This window comes from Salmo trutta, chromosome 36, assembly GCF_901001165.1.
Source record: "Salmo trutta chromosome 36, fSalTru1.1, whole genome shotgun sequence".
Taxonomy (NCBI): Eukaryota; Metazoa; Chordata; class Actinopteri; order Salmoniformes; family Salmonidae; genus Salmo; species Salmo trutta.
This window is the reverse complement of record NC_042992.1, coordinates 29,190,361-29,211,858: the sequence shown is the minus strand read 5'-3', so window position 1 is coordinate 29,211,858 and position 21,498 is coordinate 29,190,361. Positions and strand designations below refer to the sequence as shown.

Genomic DNA, 21,498 nt, shown 5'->3' with positions numbered 1-21,498 from the left:
TGGTTGACGTAAAAGCTACAGTTGTTGTAGCAGGAGCTGTGGTTGTGATTGTTGATGTAAATACAGAAACTGTAGTGGTCATGGGAGCTACAGTTGTAGGAACTGCAGGTGTTGTAGAAGGTGTTGTTGCTGTGGTTGTCGTAGGAGCTGAAGTTGTAGTTGTTGAAGAAGGTGCTGTGGTCGTTGTGGTCGTAAGAACAGCAGTTGTTATAGAAGGAGCTGCACTGGTTGTCGTAGTAGGTTCAGGAGTTGTAGTGGTCATAGGAGCAGCAGTTGTTGTAGTTAGGGCTGCAGTAGTTTTCGTAGGGGCAGCTGCTATGGTTGAAGTAGAGGCTAAAGTTGTTGTAGGAGCAGCTGTTGTCGTGGGAACTACAGTTGTTGTAGGTGTTGCTGTTGTAGTTGTCGTAGGAGCTGAAGTTGTAGTTATTATAGAAGGTGCTGCAGTCACAGTGGTTGTAAGAATAGCAGTTGTGGGAGCTGCAGTGGTTGTTGTAATAGGTTCTGGAGTTGTAGTGGTCGTTGGAGCAGCAGTTGTTGTAGCAGGAGCTGCAGTGGTTGTCGTAGAGCCAGCTGCTGTGGTTGACGTAGAAGCTACAGTTGTTGTAGCAGGAGCTGTAGTTGTGATTGTTGTAGCAGGAGCTGTAGTTGTTATTGATGTAGTAAGTACAGCAGGTGTAGTGGTCGCGGGAGTTATAGTTGTAGGAACTGCAGGTGTTGTAGTAGGTGCTGTTGTTGTGGTTGTCGTAGGAGCTGAAGTTGTAGTTGTTGTAGAAGGTGCTCCGGTCATTGTGGTCGTAAGAACAGCAGTTGTTGTAGTAGGAGCTGCACTGGTTGTCGTAATACGTTCTGGAGTTGTAGTGGTCTTTGGAGCAGCAGTTGTTGTAGTTAGAGCTGCAGTGGTTGTCGTAGAGGCAGCTGTAGTGGTTGTTGGAGCTGCTGTGGTTGAAGTAGAGGCTAAAGTTGTTGTATGAGCTGCAGTTGTCGTGGGAGCTACAGTTGTAGCAGGAGCTGTAGTTGTGATTGTTGTAGTAAGTACAGCACTTGTAGTGGTCGTTGTAGGAGCCACAGTTGTAAGAACTGCAGGTGTTATAGTAGGTGCTGTTGTTGTGGTTGTCGTAGGAGCTGAAGTTGTAGTTGTTGTAGAAGTTGCTGCGGTCGTTGTGGTCGTAGGAGCTACACTGGTTGTCGTAGTAGGTTCTGGAGTTGTAGTGGTCGTAGGAGAAGCAGTTGTTGTAGTTAGGGCTGCAGTAGTTGTCGTAGGGGCAGCTGCTGTGGTTGAAGTAGAGGCTAAAGTTGTTGTAGGAGCTGCAGTTGTCGTGGGAACTACAGTTGTTGTAGGTCTTGCTGTTGTGGTTGTCGTAGGAGCTAAAGTTGTAGTTATTGTAGAAGGTGCTGCAGTCGCAGTGGTTGTAAGAATAGCAGTTGTTGTAGTTAGAGCTGCAGTGGTTGTTATAGAGGCAGTTGTAGTGGTTGTTGGAGCAGCAGTTGTTGTAGTTAGAGCTGCAGTGGTTGTTGTAGAGGCAGCTGAAGTAGAAGCTACAGTTGTTGTAGCAGGAGCTGTAGTTGTGATTGCTGTAGTAAGTACAGCAGGGGTAGTGGTCGTGGGAGCTACAGTTGTAGGAACTGCAGGTGTTGTAGTAGGTGCTGTTGTTGTGGTTGTCGTAGGAGATGAATTTGTTGTAGAAGGTGCTGCGGTCGGTGTGGTCGTAAGAACAGCAGTTGTTGTTGTATGAGCTGCACTGGTTGTGGTAGTAGGTTCTGGAGTTGTAGTGGTGGTAGGAGCAGCAGTTGTTGTAGTTAGAGCTGCAGTGGTTGTCGTAGAGGCAGCTGACGTAGAAGCTACAGTTGTTGTACCAGGAGCTGTAGTTGTGATTGCTGTAGTAAGTACAGCAGGTGTAGTGGTCGTGGGAGCTACAGTTGTAGGAACTGCAGGTGTTGTAGTAGGGGCTGTTGTTGTGGTTGTCGTAGGAGCTGAAGTTGATGTAGAAGGTGCTGCGGTCGTTGGGGTTGTTAGAATAGCAGTTGTTGTAGCAGGAGCTGCACTGGTTGTCGTAGTAGGTTCTGGAGTTGTAGTGGTTGTTGGAGCAGCAGTTGTTGTAGTTAGAGCTGCAGTGGTTGTTGTAGAGGCAGCTGCTGTGGATGACGTAGAAGCTACAGTTGTTGTTGCTGGAGCTGTAGTTGTGATTGTTGTAGAAAGTACAACAGGTATAGTGGTCGTGGGAGCTACAGTTGTAGGAACTGCAGGTGTTGTAGTAGGTGCTGTTGTGGTTGTCGTAGGAGCTGAAGTTGTAGTTGTTGTAGAAGGTGCTGCGTTCGTTGTGGTCGTAGGAGCTACACTGGTTGTCGTAGTAGGTTCTGGAGTTGTAGTGGTTGTTGGAGCAGAAGTTGTTGTAGTTAGAGCTGCAGTGGTTGTCGTAGAGGCAGCTGTAGTGGTTGTTGGAGCTGCTGTGGTTGAAGTAGAGGCTAAAGTTGTTGTAGGAGCTGCAGTTTTCGTGGGAGCTACAGTTGTTGTAGCAGGAGCTGTAGTTGTCATTGTTGTAGTAAGTACAGCAGGTGTAGTGGCCGTGGGAGCTACAGTTGTAGGAACTGCAGGTGTTGTAGTAGGTGCTGTTGTTGTGGTTGTCGTAGAAACTGAAGTTGTAGTTGTTGTTGAAGCTGCTGCGGTCGTTGTGGTCGTAAGAACAGCAGTTGTTGTAGTAGGAGCTGCACTGGTTGTTGTAGAAGGTTCTGGAATTGTAGTGGTCGTAGGAGCAGCAGTTGTTGTAGTTAGGGCTGCAGTAGTTGTCGTAGGGGCTGCTGCTGTGGTTGAAGTAGAGGCTAAAGTTGTTGTAGGAGCTGCAGTTGTCGTTGGAGCTATAGTTGCTGTAGGTGTTGCTGTTGTGGTTGTCGTAGGAGCTGAAGTTGTAGTTGTTGTAGAAGGTGCTTCGGTTGTTGTGGTTGTAAGAACATCAGTTGTTGTAGTTGGAGCTGCACTGGTTGTTGTAGTAGGTTCCGGAGTTGTAGTGGTCGTAATAGCAGCAGTTGTTGTAGTTAGGGCTGCAGTGGTTGTCGTAGGGGCAGCTGATGTGGTTGAAGTAGATGCTAAAGTTGTTGTAGGTGTTGTGGTTGTCGTAGGAGCTGAAGTTGTAGTTGTTGTAGAAGGTGCTGCAGTCGCAGTGGTTGTAAGAATAGCAGTTGTTGTAGTTAGAGCTGCAGTGGTTGTCGTAGACGCAGCTGCTGTGGTTGACGTAGAAGCCACAGTTGTTGTAGCAGGAGCTGTAGTTGTGATTGTTGTAGTAAGTACAGCAGGTGTAGTGGTCGTGGGAGCTACAGTTGTAGGAACTGCAGGTGTTGTAGTAGGTGCTGTTGTGGTTGTCGTAGGAGCTGAAGTTGTAGTTGTTGTAGAAGGTGCTGCGGTCGTAAGAACAGCAGTTGTTGTAGTAGGAGCTGCACTGGTTGTCGTAGAGGCAGCTGTAGTTGTTGTTGGAGCTGCTGTGGTTGAAGTAGAGGCTAAAGTTGTTGTATGAGCTGCAGTTGTCGTGGGAGCTACAGTTGTAGCAGGAGCTGTAGTTGTCATTGTTGTAGTAAGTACAGCAGGTGTAGTGGTCGTGGGAGCCACAGTTGTAAGAACAGCAGGTGTTATAGTAGGTGCTGTTGTTGTGGTTGTCGTAGGAGCTGAAGTTGTAGTTGTTGTAGAAGGTGCCGCGGTCGTTGTGGTCGTAGGAGCTACACTGGTTGTCGTAGTAGGTTCTGGAGTTGTAGTGGTCGTAGGAGCAGCAGTTGTTGTTGTTAGGGCTGCAGTAGTTGTCGTAGGGGCAGCTGCTGTGGTTGAAGTAGAGGCTAAAGTTGTTGTAGGAGCTGCAGTTGTCGTGGGAGCTAGAGTTGTTGTAGGTGTTGCTGTTGTTGTTGTCGTAGGAGCTGAAATTGTAGTTGTTGTAGAAGGTGCTTCGGTCGTTGTGGTTGTAAGAACAGCAGTTGTTGTAGTTGGAGCTGCACTGGTTGTCGTAGTAGGTTCTGGAGTTGTAGTGGTCGTAGTAGCTGCAGTTGTTGTAGTTAGGGCTGCAGTGGTTGTCGTAGGGGCAGCTGCTGTGGTTGAAGTAGATGCTAAAGTTGTTGTAGGAGCTGCAGTTGTCGTGGGAGCTACAGTTGTTGTAGGTGTTGCTGTTGTGGTTGTCGTAGGAGCTGAAGTTGTTGTCGTTGTAGAAGGTGCTTCGGTCGTTGTGGTTGTAAGAACAGCAGTTGTAGTAGGAGCTGCACTGGTTGTCGTAGTAGGTTCTGGAGTTGTTGTGGTCGTAGGAGCAGCAGTTGTTGTAGTTAGGGCTGCAGTAGTTTTCGTATTGGCTGCTGCTGTGGTTGAAGTAGAGGCTAAAGTTGTTGTAGGAGCTGCAGTTGTCGTTGGAGCTACAGTTGTTGAAGGTGTTGCTGTTGTGGTTGTCGTAGGAGCTGAAGTTGTAGTTGTTGTAGAAGGTGCTTCGGTCGTTGTGGTTGTAAGAACATCAGTTGTTGTAGTTGGAGCTGCACTGGTTGTCGTAGTAGGTTCTGGAGTTGTAGTGGTCGTAGCAGCAGCAGTTGTAGTTAGGGCTGCAGTGGTTGTCGTAGGGGCAGCTGATGTTGTTGAAGTAGATCCTAAAGTTGTTGTGGGAGCTACAGTTGTTGTAGTTGTTGCTGTTGTGGTTGTCGTAGGAGCTGAAGTTGTAGTTGTTGTAGAAGGTGATGCAGTCGCAGTGGTTGTAAGAATAGCAGTTGTTGTAGCAGGAGCTGCTGAGGTTGTTGTAATAGGTTCTGGAGTTGTAGTGGTTGTTGGAGCAGCAGTTGTTGAAGTTAGAGCTGCAGTGGTTGTTGTAGAGGCAGCTGCAGTGGTTGTTGTAGAGGCAGCTGCGGTGGTTGACGTAGAAGCTACAGTTGTTGTTGCTGGAGCTGTAATTGTTGTAGTAAGTACAGCAGGTGTAGTTGTTGAGGGAGCTACAGTTGTAGTAGGTGCTGTTGTTGTGGTTGTCGTAGGAGCTGAAGTTGTAGTCGTTGTAGAATGTGCTGCGGTCGTTGTGGTAGTAAGAACAGCAGTTGTTGTAGTAGGAGCTGCACTGGTTGTCGTAGTAGGTTCTGGAATTGTAGTGGTCGTAGGAGCAGCAGTTGTTGTAGTTAGGGCTGCAGTGGTTGTCGTAGGGGCAGCTGCTGTGGTTGAAGTAGATGCTAAAGTTGTTGTAGCAGCTGCAGTTGTCGTGGGAGCTACAGTTGTTGTAGGTGTTGTGGTTGTCGTAGGAGCTGAAGTTGTAGTTGTTGTAGAAGGTGCTGCAGTCGCAGTGGTTGTAAGAATAGCAGTTGTTGTAGTTAGAGCTGCAGTGGTTGTCGTAGAGGCAGCTGCTGTGGTTGACGTAGAAGCCACAGTTGTTGTAGCAGGAGCTGTAGTTGTGATTGTTGTAGTAAGTACTGCAGGTGTAGTTGTCGTGGGAGTTACAGTTGTAGGAACTGCAGGTGTTGTAGTCGGTGCTGTTGTTGTGGATGTCGTAGGAGCTGAAATTGTAGTTGTTATAGAAGGTGCTTCGGTCGTTGTGGTTGTAAGAACATCAGTTGTTGTAGTTGGAGCTGCACTGGTTGTCGTAGTAGGTTCTGGAGTTGAAGTGGTTGTAGGATCAGCAGTTGTTGTAGTTAGGGCTGCAGTGGTTGTCGTAGGGGCAGCTGATGTGGTTGAAGTAGATGCTAAAGTTGTTGCGGGAGCTACAGTTGTTGTAGGTGTTGCTGTTGTGGTTGTCGTAGGAGCTGAAGTTGTTGTAGAAGGTGCTGCAGTCGCAGTGGTTGTAAGAATAGCAGTTGTTGTAGCAGGAGCTGCAGTGGTTGTCGTAATAGGTTCTGGAGTTGTAGTGGTCGTTGGAGCAGCAGTTGTTGTAGTTAGAACTGCAGTGGTTGTCGTAGAGGCAGCTGCTGTGGTTGACGTAGAAGCCACAGTTGTTGTAGCAGGAGCTGTATTTGTGATTGTTGTAGTAAGTACTGCCGGTGTAGTGGTCGTGGGAGTTACAGTTGTAGGAACTGTAGGTGTTGTAGTCGGTGCTGTTGTTGTGGTTGTCGTAGGAGCTGATGTTGTAGTTGTTGTAGAAGGTGCTGCAGTCGTTGTGGTCGTAGGAGCAGCAGTTGTTGTAGTTAACGCTGCAGTGGTTGTCGTAGGGGCAGCTGATGTGGTTGAAGTAGATGCTAAAGTTGTTGTGGGAGCTACAGTTGTTGTAGGTGTTGCTGTTGTGGTTGTCGTAGGAGCTGAAGTTGTAGTTGTTGTAGAAGGTGCTTCGGTCGTTGTGGTTGTAAGAACAGCAGTTGTAGTTGGAGCTGCACTGGTTGTCGTAGTAGGTTCTGGAGTTGTAGTGGTCGTAGGAGCAGCAGTTGTTGTAGTTAGGGCTGCAGTAGTTGTCGTAGGGGCTGCTGCTGTGGTTGAAGTAGAGGCTAAAGTTGTTGATGGAGCTGCAGTTGTCGTGGGAGCTACAGTTGTTGTAGGTGTTGCTGTTGTGGTTGTCGTAGGAGCTGAAGTTGTAGTTGTTGTAGAAGGTGCTTCGGTCGTTGTGGTTGTAAGAACAGCAGTTGTAGTTGGAGCTGCACTGGTTGTCGTAGTAGGTTCTGGAGTTGTAGTGGTCGTCGGAGCAGCAGCTGTTGTAGTTAGGGCTGCAGTGGTTGTCGTAGTGGCAGCTGCTGTGGTTGAAGTAGATGATAAAGTTGTTGTAGGAGCTGCAGTTGTCGTGGGAGCTACAGTTGTTGTAGGTGTTACTGTTGTGGAAGTCGTAGGAGCTGAAGTTTCAGTTGTTGTAGAAGGTGCTTCGGTCGTTGTGGTTGTAAGAACAGCAGTTGTTGTAGTAGGAGCTGCACTGGTTGTCGTAGTAGGTTCTGGAGTTGTAGTGGTCGTAGGAGCAGCAGTTGTTGTAGTTAGGGCTGCAGTGGTTGTCGTAGGGGCAGCTGATGTGGTTGAAGTAGATGCTAAAGTTGTTGTGGGAGCTACAGTTGTTGTAGGTGTTGCTGTTGTGGTTGTCGTAGGAGCTGAAGTTGTAGTTGTTGTAGAAGGTGCTTCGGTCGTTGTGGTTGTAAGAACAGCAGTTGTAGTTGGAGCTGCACTGGTTGTCGTAGTAGGTTCTGGAGTTGTAGTGGTCGTAGGAGCAGCAGTTGTTGTCGTCAGAGCTTCAGTGGTTGTCGTAGAGGCAGCTGCTGTGGTTGACGTAGAAGCCACAGTTGTTGTAGCAGGAGCTGTAGTTGTGATTGTTGTAGTAAGTACTGCAGGTGTAGTGGTCGTGGGAGTTACAGTTGTAGGAACTGCTGGTGTTGTAGCCGGTGCTGTTGTTGTGGTTGTTGTAGGAGCTGATGTTGTAGTTGTTGTAGAAGGTGCTGCAGTCGTTGTGGTCGTAAGAACTGCAGTTGTTGTAGTTGGAGCTGCACTGGTTGTCGTAGTAGGTTCTGGAGTTGAAGTGGTCGTAGGATCAGCAGTTGTTGTAGTTAGGGCTGCAGTGGTTGTCGTAGGGGCAGCTGATGTGGTTGAAGTAGATGCTAAAGTTGTTGCGGGAGCTACAGTTGTTGTAGGTGTTGCTGTTGGGGTTGTCGTAGGAGCTGAAGTTGTTGTAGAAGGTGCTGCAGTCGCAGTGGTTGTAAGAATAGCAGTTGTTGTAGCAGGAGCTGCAGTGGTTGTCGTAATAGGTTCTGGAGTTGTAGTGGTCGTTGGAGCAGCAGTTGTTGTAGTTAGAACTGCAGTGGTTGTCGTAGAGGCAGCTGCTGTGGTTGACGTAGAAGCCACAGTTGTTGTAGCAGGAGCTGTAGTTGTGATTGTTGTAGTAAGTACTGCCGGTGTAGTGGTCGTGGGAGTTACAGTTGTAGGAACTGTAGGTGTTGTAGTCGGTGCTGTTGTTGTGGTTGTCGTAGGAGCTGATGTTGTAGTTGTTGTAGAAGGTGCTGCAGTCGTTGTGGTCGTAGGAGCAGCAGTTGTTGTAGTTAACGCTGCAGTGGTTGTCGTAGGGGCAGCTGATGTGGTTGAAGTAGATGCTAAAGTTGTTGTGGGAGCTACAGTTGTTGTAGGTGTTGCTGTTGTGGTTGTCGTAGGAGCTGAAGTTGTAGTTGTTGTAGAAGGTGCTTCGGTCGTTGTGGTTGTAAGAACAGCAGTTGTAGTTGGAGCTGCACTGGTTGTCGTAGTAGGTTCTGGAGTTGTAGTGGTCGTAGGAGCAGCAGTTGTTGTAGTTAGGGCTGCAGTGGTTGTCGTAGGGGCTGCTGCTGTGGTTGAAGTAGAGGCTAAAGTTGTTGATGGAGCTGCAGTTATCGTGGGAGCTACAGTTGTTGTAGGTGTTGCTGTTGTGGTTGTCGTAGGAGCTGAAGTTGTAGTTGTTGTAGAAGGTGCTTCGGTCGTTGTGGTTGTAAGAACAGCAGTTGTAGTTGGAGCTGCACTGGTTGTCGTAGTAGGTTCTGGAGTTGTAGTGGTCGTCGGAGCAGCAGTTGTTGTAGTTAGGGCTGCAGTGGTTGTCGTAGTGGCAGCTGCTGTGGTTGAAGTAGATGCTAAAGTTGTTGTAGGAGCTGCAGTTGTCGTGGGAGCTACAGTTGTTGTAGGTGTTACTGTTGTGGTTGTCGTAGGAGCTGAAGTTGTAGTTGTTGTAGAAGGTGCTTCGGTCGTTGTGGTTGTAAGAACAGCAGTTGTTGTAGTAGGAGCTGCACTGGTTGTCGTAGTAGGTTCTGGAGTTGTAGTGGTCGTAGGAGCAGCAGTTGTTGTAGTTAGGGCTGCAGTGGTTGTCGTAGGGGCAGCTGATGTGGTTGAAGTAGATGCTAAAGTTGTTGTGGGAGCTACAGTTGTTGTAGGTGTTGCTGTTGTGGTTGTCGTAGGAGCTGAAGTTGTAGTTGTTGTAGAAGGTGCTTCGGTCGTTGTGGTTGTAAGAACAGCAGTTGTAGTTGGAGCTGCACTGGTTGTCGTAGTAGGTTCTGGAGTTGTAGTGGTCGTAGGAGCAGCAGTTGTTGTCGTCAGAGCTTCAGTGGTTGTCGTAGAGGCAGCTGCTGTGGTTGACGTAGAAGCCACAGTTGTTGTAGCAGGAGCTGTAGTTGTGATTGTTGTAGTAAGTACTGCAGGTGTAGTGGTCGTGGGAGTTACAGTTGTAGGAACTGCTGGTGTTGTAGCCGGTGCTGTTGTTGTGGTTGTTGTAGGAGCTGATGTTGTAGTTGTTGTAGAAGGTGCTGCAGTCGTTGTGGTCGTAAGAACTGCAGTTGTTGTAGTAGGAGCTGCACTGGTTGTCGTAGTAGGTTCTGGAGTTGTAGTGGTCGTAGGAGCAGCAGTTGTTGTAGTTAGGGCTGCAGTAGTTGTCGTAGGGCCTGCTGCTGTGGTTGAAGTAGAGGCTAAAGTTGTTGTAGGAGCTGCAGTTGTCGTGGGAGCTACAGTTGTTGTAGGTGTTGCTGTTGTGGTTGTCGTAGGAGCTGAAGTTGTAGTTGTTGTAGAAGGTGCTTCGGTCGTTGTGGTTGTAAGAACAGCAGTTGTAGTTGGAGCTGCACTGGTTGTCGAAGTAGGTTCTGGAGTTGTAGTGGTCGTCGGAGCAGCAGCTGTTGTAGTTAGGGCTGCAGTGGTTGTCGTAGTGGCAGCTGCTGTGGTTGAAGTAGATGATAAAGTTGTTGTAGGAGATGCAGTTGTCGTGGGAGCTACAGTTGTTGTAGGTGTTACTGTTGTGGAAGTCGTAGGAGCTGAAGTTTCAGTTGTTGTAGAAGGTGCTTCGGTCGTTGTGGTTGTAAGAACAGCAGTTGTTGTAGTAGGAGCTGCACTGGTTGTCGTAGTAGGTTCTGGAGTTGTAGTGGTCGTAGGAGCAGCAGTTGTTGTAGTTAGGGCTGCAGTGGTTGTCGTAGGGGCAGCTGATGTGGTTGAAGTAGATGCTAAAGTTGTTGTGGGAGCTACAGTTGTTGTAGGTGTTGCTGTTGTGGTTGTCGTAGGAGCTGAAGTTGTAGTTGTTGTAGAAGGTGCTTCGGTCGTTGTGGTTGTAAGAACAGTAGTTGTAGTTGGAGCTGCACTGGTTGTCGTAGTAGGTTCTGGAGTTGTAGTGGTCGTAGGAGCAGCAGTTGTTCTAGTTAGGGCTGCAGTGGTTGTCGTAGAGGCTGCTGCTGTGGTTGAAGTAGAGGCTAAAGTTGTTGTAGGAGCTGCAGTTGTCGTGGGAGCTACAGTTGTTGTAGGTGTTGCTGTTGTGGTTGTCGTAGGAGCTGAAGTTGTAGTTGTAGAAGGTGCTTCGGTCGTTGTGGTTGTAAGAACAGCAGTTGTAGTTGGAGCTGCACTGGTTGTCGTAGTAGGTTCTGGAGTTGTAGTGGTCGTCGGAGCAGCAGCTGTTGTAGTTAGGGCTGCAGTGGTTGTCGTAGTGGCAGCTGCTGTGGTTGAAGTAGATGATAATGTTGTTGTAGGAGCTGCAGTTGTCGTGGGAGCTACAGTTGTTGTAGGTGTTACTGTTGTGGAAGTCGTAGGAGCTGAAGTTTCAGTTGTTGTAGAAGGTGCTTCGGTCGTTGTGGTTGTAAGAACATTAGTTGTTGTAGTAGGAGCTGCACTGGTTGTCGTAGTAGGTTCTGGAGTTGTAGTGGTCGAAGGAGCAGCAGTTGTTGTAGATAGGGCTGCAGTGGTTGTCGTAGGGGCAGCTGATGTGGTTGAAGTAGATGCTAAAGTTGTTGTGGGAGCTACAGTTGTTGTAGGTGTTGCTGTTGTGGTTGTCGTAGGAGCTGAAGTTGTAGTTGTTGTAGAAGGTGCTTCGGCCGTTGTGGTTGTAAGAACAGTAGTTGTAGTTGGAGCTGCACTGGTTGTCGTAGTAGGTTCTGGAGTTGTAGTGGTCGTAGGAGCAGCAGTTGTTGTAGTTAGGGCTGCAGTGGTTGTCGTAGAGGCTGCTGCTGTGGTTGAAGTAGAGGCTAAAGTTGTTGTAGGAGCTGCAGTTGTCGTGGGAGCTACAGTTGTTGTAGGTGTTGCTGTTGTGGTTGTCGTAGGAGCTGAAGTTGTAGTTGTTGTAGAAGGTGCTTCGGTCGTTGTGGTTGTCAGAACAGCAGTTGTAGTTGGAGCTGCACTGGTTGTCGTAGTAGGTTCTGGAGTTGTAGTGGTCGTCGGAGCAGCAGCTGTTGTAGTTAGGGCTGCAGTGGTTGTCGTAGTGGCAGCTGCTGTGGTTGAAGTAGATGATAAAGTTGTTGTAGGAGCTGCAGTTGTCGTGGGAGCTACAGTTGTTGTAGGTGTTACTGTTGTGGAAGTCGTAGGAGCTGAAGTTTCAGTTGTTGTAGAAGGTGCTTCGGTCGTTGTGGTTGTAAGAACAGCAGTTGTTGTAGTAGGAGCTGCACTGGTTGTCGTAGTAGGTTCTGGAGTTGTAGTGGTCGTAGGAGCAGCAGTTGTTGTAGTTAGGGCTGCAGTGGTTGTCGTAGGGGCAGCTGATGTGGTTGAAGTAGATGCTAAAGTTGTTGTGGGAGCTACAGTTGTTGTAGGTGTTGCTGTTGTGGTTGTCGTAGGAGCTGAAGTTGTAGTTGTTGTAGAAGGTGCTTCGGTCGTTGTGATTGTAAGAACAGTAGTTGTAGTTGGAGCTGCACTGGTTGTCGTAGTAGGTTCTGGAGTTGTAGTGGTCGTAGGAGCAGCAGTTGTTGTCGTCAGAGCTTCAGTGGTTGTCGTAGAGGCAGCTGCTGTGGTTGACGTAGAAGCCACAGTTGTTGTAGCAGGAGCTGTAGTTGTGATTGTTGTAGTAAGTTCTGCAAGTGTAGTGGTCGTGGGAGTTACAGTTGTAGGAACTGCAGGTGTTGTAGCCGGTGCTGTTGTTGTGGTTGTTGTAGGAGCTGATGTTGTAGTTGTTGTAGAAGGTGCTTCGGTCGTTGTGGTTGTAAGAACAGTAGTTGTAGTTGGAGCTGCACTGGTTGTCGTAGTAGGTTCTGGAGTTGTAGTGGTCGTAGGAGCAGCAGTTGTTGTAGTTAGGGCTGCAGTGGTTGTCGTAGAGGCTGCTGCTGTGGTTGAAGTAGAGGCTAAAGTTGTTGTAGGAGCTGCAATTGTCGTGGGAGCTACAGTTGTTGTAGGTGTTGCTGTTGTGGTTGTCGTAGGAGCTGAAGTTGTAGTTGTTGTAGAAGGTGCTTCGGTCGTTGTGGTTGTAAGAACAGCAGTTGTAGTTGGAGCTGCACTGGTTGTCGTAGTAGGTTCTGGAGTTGTAGTGGTCGTCGGAGCAGCAGCTGTTGTAGTTAGGACTGCAGTGGTTGTCGTAGTGGCAGCTGCTGTGGTTGAAGTAGATGATAAAGTTGTTGTAGGAGCTGCAGTTGTCGTGGGAGCTACAGTTGTTGTAGGTGTTACTGTTGTGGAAGTCGTAGGAGCTGAAGTTTCAGTTGTTGTAGAAGGTGCTTCGGTCGTTGTGGTTGTAAGAACAGCAGTTGTTGTAGTAGGAGCTGCACTGGTTGTCGTAGTAGGTTCTGGAGTTGTAGTGGTCGTAGGAGCAGCAGTTGTTGTAGTTAGGGCTGCAGTGGTTGTCGTAGGGGCAGCTGATGTGGTTGAAGTAGATGCTAAAGTTGTTGTGGGAGCTACAGTTGTTGTAGGTGTTGCTGTTGTGGTTGTCGTAGGAGCTGAAGTTGTAGTTGTTGTAGAAGGTGCTTCGGTCGTTGTGGTTGTAAGAACATCAGTTGTAGTTGGAGCTGCACTGGTTGTCGTAGTAGGTTCTGGAGTTGTAGTGGTCGTAGGAGCAGCAGTTGTTGTAGTTAGGGCTGCAGTGGTTGTCGTAGAGGCTGCTGCTGTGGTTGAAGTAGAGGCTAAAGTTGTTGTAGGAGCTGCAGTTGTCGTGGGAGCTACAGTTGTTGTAGGTGTTGCTGTTGTGGTTGTCGTAGGAGCTGAAGTTGTAGTTGTTGTAGAAGGTGCTTCGGTCGTTGTGGTTGTAAGAACAGCAGTTGTAGTTGGAGCTGCACTGGTTGTCGTAGTAGGTTCTGGAGTTGTAGTGGTCGTCGGAGCAGCAGCTGTTGTAGTTAGGGCTGCAGTGGTTGTCGTAGTGGCAGCTGCTGTGGTTGAAGTAGATGATAAAGTTGTTCTAGGAGCTTCAGTTGTCGTGGGAGCTACAGTTGTTGTAGGTGTTACTGTTGCTGAAGTCGTAGGAGCTGAAGTTTCAGGTGTTGTAGAAGGTGCTTCGGTCGTTGTGGTTGTAAGAACAGTAGTTGTAGTTGGAGCTGCACTGGTTGTCGTAGTAGGTTCTGGAGTTGTAGTGGTCGTAGGAGCAGCAGTTGTTGTCGTCAGAGCTTCAGTGGTTGTCGTAGAGGCAGCTGCTGTGGTTGACGTAGAAGCCACAGTTGTTGTAGCAGGAGCTGTAGTTGTGATTGTTGTAGTAAGTACTGCAGGTGTAGTGGTCGTGGGAGTTACAGTTGTAGGAACTGCAGGTGTTGTAGTCGGTGCTGTTGTTGTGGTTGTTGTAGGAGCTGATGTTGTAGTTGTTGTAGAAGGTGCTGCAGTCGTTGTGGTCGTAAGAACTGCAGTTGTTGTAGTAGGAGCTGCACTGGTTGTCGTAGTAGGTTCTGGAGTTGTAGTGGTCGTCGGAGCAGCAGCTGTTGTAGTTAGGGCAGCAGTGGTTGTCGTAGGGGCAGCTGCTGTGGTTGAAGTAGATGCTAAAGTTGTTGTAGGAGCTGCAGTTGTCGTGGGAGCTACAGTTGTGGTAGGTGTTACTGTTGTGGAAGTCGTAGGAGCTGAAGTTTCAGTTGTTGAAGAAGGTGCTTCGGTCGTTGTGGTTGTAAGAACAGCAGTTGTTGTAGTAGGAGGTGCACTGGTTGTCGTAGTAGGTTCTGGAGTTGTAGTGGTCGTAGGAGCAGCAGTTGTTGTAGTTAGGGCTGCAGTAGTTGTCGTAGGAGCTGCTGCTGTGGTTGAAGTAGAGGCTAAAGTTGTTGTAGGAGCTGCAGTTGTCGTGGGAGCTACAGTTGTTGTAGGTGTTGCTGTTGTGGTTGTCGTAGGAGCTGAAGTTGTAGTTGTTGTAGAAGGTGCTTCGGTCGTTGTGGTTGTAAGAACAGCAGTTGTAGTTGGAGCTGCACTGGTTGTCGTAGTAGGTTCTGGAGTTGTAGTGGTCGTCGGAGCAGCAGCTGTTGTAGTTAGGACTGCAGTGGTTGTCGTAGTGGCAGCTGCTGTGGTTGAAGTAGATGATAAAGTTGTTGTAGGAGCTGCAGTTGTCGTGGGAGCTACAGTTGTTGTAGGTGTTACTGTTGTGGAAGTCGTAGGAGCTGAAGTTTCAGTTGTTGTAGAAGGTGCTTCGGTCGTTGTGGTTGTAAGAACAGCAGTTGTTGTAGTAGGAGCTGAACTGGTTGTCGTAGTAGGTTCTACAGTCGTAGCAGTTGTAGGAGTAGGTTCTGTCGTAGTAGGTTCTGGAGTTGTAGTGGTCGTAGGAGCAGCAGTTGTTGTCGTCAGAGCTTCAGTTGTCGTAGGAGCCGCAGGTGTCGTGGGAGCTACAGTGGTCATTGTAGGTGTTACCTTTGTAGTGTCCGTAGGATCTACAGTCGTAGTAGGGGCTGTAGTTGTAGTAGTAGTAGGAGCTACATTTGTTGCTGTAGGAGCTACAGTTGTCGTTGCAGGTTCTACTGTTGTAGTGGTCGTTGGAGCTACAGTTGTATTAGGAACTGCAGTTGTGGGTGTTGTATTAGGTACTGCAGTTGTCGTTGGAGCTGCAGTTGTCATAGGAGCTACAGTTGTTGCCATAGGAGTTGCAGTTGTTGTTGTCGTAATAAGATCTGCAGTTGTAGGAGATGCAGTTGTAGAAGATGCGGTTGTGGTAGAAACTCCATGGATAATCCAACATAAGAACACTGTGGTTTGTGAGATGAAGGGTTAAATTGTTTATTGCACACAATATCAATATTTCCAAGATTACTCTTCATCAGGATGGTGCAGTTTTTAAATATTCTGCTTATTTTCATATAAAATAAATTATTATAATTTGTAGCCACACTCCTTTTTTTTCCAGAAAATAAATAATGATGTAAAAATGTAAAAATTTAATTGATTGTCAAGAATATTACCTACAATGCCTTAAGTGTTCATACCACTTGACTTATTCCACATTTTGTTGTGTTACAGCCTGAATTTAAAATGTATTAAAAAAAAAATAATCTTACCCATCTACACACAATAAGCCATAATGACAAAGTGAAAACATGTTCAAGAAAATGTTTTTAAATGCATTGAAAATAAAATACAGAAATATCTCATTTGCATAAGTGTTCACACCTGAGTCAATACTTTGTAGAAACACCTTTTGTCAGTCTAAGAGCTTTCCACACCTGGATTGTGCAACATTTGCTCATTATTATTTTCAAAATTCTTCAAGCTCTGTCAAATTGGTTGTTGATCATTGCTAGACAACCATTTACATAGATTTTCAAGCAGATTCAAGTCAAAACTGGAACATTCACACTGTCTTCTTGATTATGAACTCCAGTGTATATGTGGCCTTCCTTTTTAGGTTATTGTCCTGGTGAAAGGTGAATTCATCTCCCAGTGTCTGGTGGAAAGCAGACTCAACCAGATTTTCTTCTAGGATTTCACCTGCGCTTAGCTCCATTCCATTTCTTTTTTATCCTTAAAAACTCCCCAGTCCTTAATGATTATAAGTATACCCATAACATGATGCATCTACCACTATGCTTGAAAATATGGAATGGTACTCAGTAATGTGTTGTATTGGATTTGCCCCAAACATAAAACTTTGTATTCAGGACAAAAAGTGAATCGCATATTCTGTATAGGTTTCTGTCTTTTCACTCTGTCAATGTCACAATTGTCGTAGGGTAAAGTGGACCAAGACGCAGCGGGGAAATGTGCACTCATCTTCTTTTTATTAAATGGATAAGAAGGTGAACCAAAACAACACGTACACAAAAAAACACAACGACTAATAACAGGCCGGTAAGGCACGAAGCTATACACAGCACAATCTCCCACAAATACTAAAACAAACACATACCTATTTATAGAACCCTCAATCAGAGGCAACGAGAAAACACCTGCCTCCAATCGAGGGTTCAAACCCCAATAAACTAAACATAGAAATACAAAGAACTAGACTAAACATAGAAATACATTAATATAGAACAGTGCCCAAAACCCCGGAATAATAAATCAAACACACCACTAAACACACAACCACCCCGAACCACATAAAACAATTACCCCCTGCCACGTCCTAACCAAACTACAATAACAAATAACCCCTATTACTGGTCAGGACGTGACAGTCAATTAGGTTAGTATTGTGGATTAACTACAATGTTATTGATCCATCCTCAGTTTTCTCCTATCACAGCCATTAAACTGTTTCAAAGTTACCATTGGCCTGATGGTGAAATCCCTGAGAGTTTTCCTTCCTTTCTGGCAACTTAATTAGGAAGGATGCCTGTGTCTTTGTAGTGACTGGGTGTATTGATACACCTTCTAAAGTTGAAATAATAACTTCACCATGCTCAAAGGGATATTCAATGTCTGCTTTTTTTTGCGAGGCATTGGAAAACCTTCCTGGTCTTTGTGGTTGAATCTGTGTTTGAAATTCACTGCTCGAGAGCTTACAGATAATTGTATGTGTGGGGTACAGAGATGAGTTAGTCACTCAAAAATCATGTTTAACACTATTATTGCACACAGAGTGAGTCCTTGCAACTTATTATGTGACTTTTAAATTACATTTTTTGGGTTGAATACTTATGAACTCAACATGATTCAGCTTTTCATTTTTTATTAATTTCTTTGAAAAAATTGAAAAACATGACTCCACTTTGACATTATCGGGTATTGAGTCAAGGCCAGTGACATAAAAATCTCAATTTAATCCGTTCTAAATTCAGGCTGGAATTCAACAACGTGGAAAAAGTGAAAGGGTGTGAATACTTTCTGAAGGCACTGTATAATACCTTACTGAGATTAACACATTTGAGTTGTATTTTTTGTTTGTTTACAAGATATCACGTTTTTCATTACAGTAAGTAGTGTGTTAATATAATTGAAGTAATATATAGCAGTGTGATTATGTTTACCTCTTACACTTTAGTAATTTTCCCTTTTAATATGTATGTATTTAATCGAGGTGTGACATTTGACATTAGATTAGGCAACATTTCAAATTTCCCACACTAAATGTCAAAATATAAACATATGCATTGTAACATCATATGCAAAAAAAATACATCATTGCTCATTAGTATAATTACATTTTATGTCACCATCCTGCCTTTTTGATCATTTATATTTTGATTTCGGATTAATACACTAGTTGACATGAAGTTAGCATTTAGTAAAACATTAGTTGGAAACATCACCACAGAATGAAATTCAGTGTACTACATACCCATGGTGAAAGTAGCTGTCACTTTCTGTGCCTTCATTTTGAACCCAGTTGATGCAGTTGTTTTCTGAACAGAAAGGAAAATATCAATTTTATTGACTGTTCATATGAACCACTATTAATGTGCAATGGTGGACTCCATTCAAGTTAAACTTAATGTGTCACTTGGTAAGGAAACGTATGCACTTGAACTCATTTAGGTGTGCCAGATCAAGAGGTATAAAGATTTCAAAAAGTGTTCTATAATTTTTTGTGAAGTAGGCTCTATTACTGCTGTAAAAATGGATTTATACACCCTAGTGAAATTATATAGGAAAATCTACATTTGTGTTGTATTTTTTCTATGAGAAATCTGCCTTTTACTGCAGCACGTCAATGATGTTACTTCATAAAAGAAGAAAAGTAATTTCTAGTTTTCAAACAGTCTACCAGCACCCAGCAATTCACTCTGAAACCTATACATATTCTGTGACAGTAATAGGTTCAGTTCATCAAAAGTGGAGTGTTTTTCCAAATATAACACATAATACATCTAATAATATAGTAAAATCTACATTAGGGTTGCATTTTGTCAAGAGAAATACGCCTTTTACTGCTTAAAAAATATATGTATTTAAACTTGGCTATCATAAAGCTCATAAATCCAATTTCTATATTCTTTAAAAGGAAAGGTGATAAATTTAGATGGGAGACATGTTTGTGTCATTCATTATGACAGCACAGGACTTGGCTACATGTTATTGTATTCGTATAAAGAAGACGGGGATAAATAATTATGCTTAATATCCTCTCACACACAACAATACTGTAAGCGTACTTAATTATTGTGAAAGGAATCCACATCCATACATTATACTGATGAATGTATATCACTTAAATCATGTAACCGTTACTTCATAAAAGAGGAAAAGTAATTTTAAGTTTCCAAATGGTCTGACAGAAATTCTGAATCCTATATATATTCTGTGACAGTAATAGTTGTAGTTCATTAAAAGTGGATGGGTTTTCATATATAACACATACATAATAACCATAATCTTCATAGTTTCAATGTTTTTTCATAGTTTCAACCCATTTTGGGTTTCTCTTCCTCATGTGACATGTGTACATAACTGTGCAAATAAAATATGTTTAAAAAATCTAAGCTTTTCCATGTATATATTACATTATACAGTAAAGGTCCTTACTTACCTACAGAAAACACTTTACTGCCAGTCTCCTTATTTCTGTAATTTCTCCAAATATCAATTGAGGAAGGAATTGGTCAATGACAATAAACAATCACAATATCTAGCTTCTATCCACTCTAAAATGTTATCCTTGTAGTTGTGTTTGCCATTTCAAGCTTCCAATTGAACTGTTCATATGTATACTGTCATGCCAATGTATTTGTAGTTTCTATTTATATTACACCAGGGCTGTTTTGATGCCACAAATTATTCACCTTTCAAGTGACGTAAATATTTTGGGAGGCACAAAACATAAGATAAAGATTATGAAAAAAGGGAGGGACAATGGATGGGCGGGTGAATGCATGTGAAAGGTCTTGTGGATAATACTGTTTTTGTTTTTTCCCAAGATACTGACGTGGTATTGAAAACTGGTCAGGTGAAAGAAAACTGGTTAGATGTTCTGACAAAAACTTTTGGGAGGGACAAAAGATAATATGAAAAAAGGAAGGAACAAAATATGGGCAGGTAAATCTGTTTGCCAGTATAATAACAAATTTGTTTTCCCCAGTTACTGACCTTATTGTTTTGAAAACTGGTCAGGAACAATTACAATTTTTCAACGTTTTCTATAGGCCACTGACTAAATAAAAGTATGTTTTTGACTAAGGTTATAATTCAGCCTTTTTCTATATAACAGTCCTACACTCACACACCTGCTAATTCGTATATATATTATTAACATAACCTAGCTGTTTCTTTTAACAGTAGATTCAGTTTATGAATCTCTAACAAAAGAGATGTCAAGGTTCTTTGTAGTCAGCTGCTAACTATGACTGAGGATCACAATGACCCCACATGGTGAACCGAACAATGGAGAAAATCATTTTGGATTTCCAGATTTCAGTTGGACTTCATTAATTGTATTATTGTAAAGTGGTTGTTCCACTGGATATCATAAGGTGAATGCACCAATTTGTAAGTCGCTCTGGATAAGAGCGTCAGCTAAATGACTTAAATGTAAAATGTAAATGTAAATCTCAAGGCCATCAGACTGTTAAACAGCCATCACTAACATTGAGTGGCTGCTGCCAACATACTGACTCAACTCCACCCACTTTAATAATGTTAAAATTTTTGTAATCAATTTATCACTAGCCACTTTATATTATATAATGTTTACTTACCCTACATTACTCATCTCTTATGTATATACTGTACGCTATACCATCTACTGCATCTTGCCATCTGATGTAATTAAATGTATCACTAGCCACTTTAAACAATGTCACTTTATATAATGTTCTCATACCCTACATTGCTCATCTCATATGTATATACTGTACGCTATACCATCTACTGCATCTTGCCATCTTGATGTAATGTATCACTAGCCACATTAAACAATGTCACTTCATATAATGTTTTCATACCCTGCATTGCTCATCTCATATGTATATACTGTACTCTATACCATCTACTGCATCTTGCCTATGCCGTTCGGCCAGCACTCATTTATATATTTGTATGTACATAATCGTATTCATTCCTTTACACTTGTGTGTATAAGGTGGTTGTTGTGAAATTGTTAGGTTATATTACTTCTTAGATATTACTGCATGGTCGGAACTAGAAGCACAAGCATTTCGCTACACTTGCATTAACACCTGCTAACCATGTGTATGTGACAAATAAATTTGATTTGAGTTGATCAGGCTGTTGATTGTGGCCTGTGGAATGTTGCCCCACTCTTATTCAATGGCAGTGTGAAGTAGCTGGATATTGACGGGAACTGGAAGACGCTGTCGTACACAACAATCCAGAGCATCCCAAACAAGCTCGATGGGTGACATGTCTGGTGAGTAAGCAAACTCTAAAACGATGTTGGAGGTGGCTTAGGGTAGAGAAATGAACATTAAATTATCAGGAAACAGTTCTGGTGGATGTTCCTGCAGTCAGCATGCCAATTGCATGCTCCCTCAAAACTTGAGACATCTGTAGCATTGTGTTGTGTGACAACACTGCACATTTTAGAGTGGCCTTTAATTTTCCCCAGCACAAGGTGCATCTATGATAATGATCATGCTGTTTAATCAGCTTCTTGATATGCCACACCTGTCAGGTGGATGGATTATCTTGGCAAAGGATAAATGCTCACTAAAAGGTAAGTAAACAAATTTGTGCACAACATTTGAGTGAAATAAGCTTTTGTGTGTGTATAGAACATTTCTTGGATCTTTTTTTTCAGCTCATTAAAACCGCTTAAGGATCGGACCTTTTTTTTCAATTTTCACCGAAAATGACATACCTGTAGCTCAGGCATTGAAGCAAGGATATGCATGTTCTTGATACCATTTGAAAGAAAACACTTTGAAGTTTATGGAAATGTAAAATCAATGCAGGAGAATATAACACATTAGCTCTGGTAAAAGAAAATACAAAGACAAAAAAAAAAAATTTTGTACCATCATCTTTGAAATGCAAGAGAAAGGCCATAATATATTATTCCAGCCCAGGCTCAATTTAGATTTTAGCCACTAGATGGCAGCAGTGTATGTGCAAAGTTTTAGACTGATCCAATGAACCATTATAATTTCTGTTCAAAATGTTCTATCAAGACTGCCCAAATGTGCCTAATTGGTTTATTAATAACTTTTCAAGCTCATAACTGTGAACTCTCCTCAAACAATACCATGGTATTATTTCACTGTAATAGCTACTGTAAATTGGACAGTGCAGTTAGCTTAACAATATCAGATATGTCTATGTCCTGCGAAATTTTCTTGTTACTTACAACCTCATGCTAATCGCATTAGCCTACGTTAGCTCAACCATCCCGTGGGGGACCCACCAATCCTGAAGAAGCTTTAAACATGGTACCAACACTTTACATGTTGCATTTATCATTTTGTTCAGAATGTATACAGTGCATTAGGAAAGTAGTCAGACCCCTTGACCTTTTCCAATTTTTTTTACGTTACAGCTTCATTCTAAAATGGATTAAATAAATAAAAAATCCTCATCAATCTACACACAATACCCCATAATGAGAAGGCGAAAACTGTTTAAGTATTCAGACCCTT

General features: G+C 44.0%; 1 protein-coding gene and 1 long non-coding RNA gene across 2 annotated transcripts in view; both read right to left on the bottom strand.

Annotated features, from left to right (window-relative positions):
- LOC115176124 (uncharacterized) overlaps positions 1–14,711 on the bottom strand; it is a 145,424-nt gene extending 130,713 nt beyond the window's left edge. The window contains exons 1-8 of the mRNA XM_029735957.1: positions 14,561–14,711; positions 14,387–14,406; positions 12,850–12,968; positions 9,466–9,630; positions 6,301–6,444; positions 2,710–2,817; positions 2,338–2,463; positions 1,855–2,280 (exon numbers count right to left, since the gene is read on the bottom strand). Of these exons, the coding sequence (XP_029591817.1) occupies positions 1,855–2,280; positions 2,338–2,463; positions 2,710–2,817; positions 6,301–6,444; positions 9,466–9,630; positions 12,850–12,968; positions 14,387–14,406; positions 14,561–14,711 (1,259 nt within the window). The remainder of the gene's footprint in view (positions 1–1,854; positions 2,281–2,337; positions 2,464–2,709; positions 2,818–6,300; positions 6,445–9,465; positions 9,631–12,849; positions 12,969–14,386; positions 14,407–14,560) is intronic.
- Positions 14,712–16,635: 1,924 nt separating this feature from the next.
- Positions 16,636–18,739, bottom strand: LOC115175806 (uncharacterized). Its single transcript, XR_003872103.1, has 2 exons — positions 18,438–18,739; positions 16,636–17,313 (listed from the first exon to the last, which is right to left on the bottom strand). It is a non-coding gene; the product is annotated as an uncharacterized LOC115175806 (long non-coding RNA).
- Between the last annotated feature and the right edge of the window lie 2,759 nt (positions 18,740–21,498).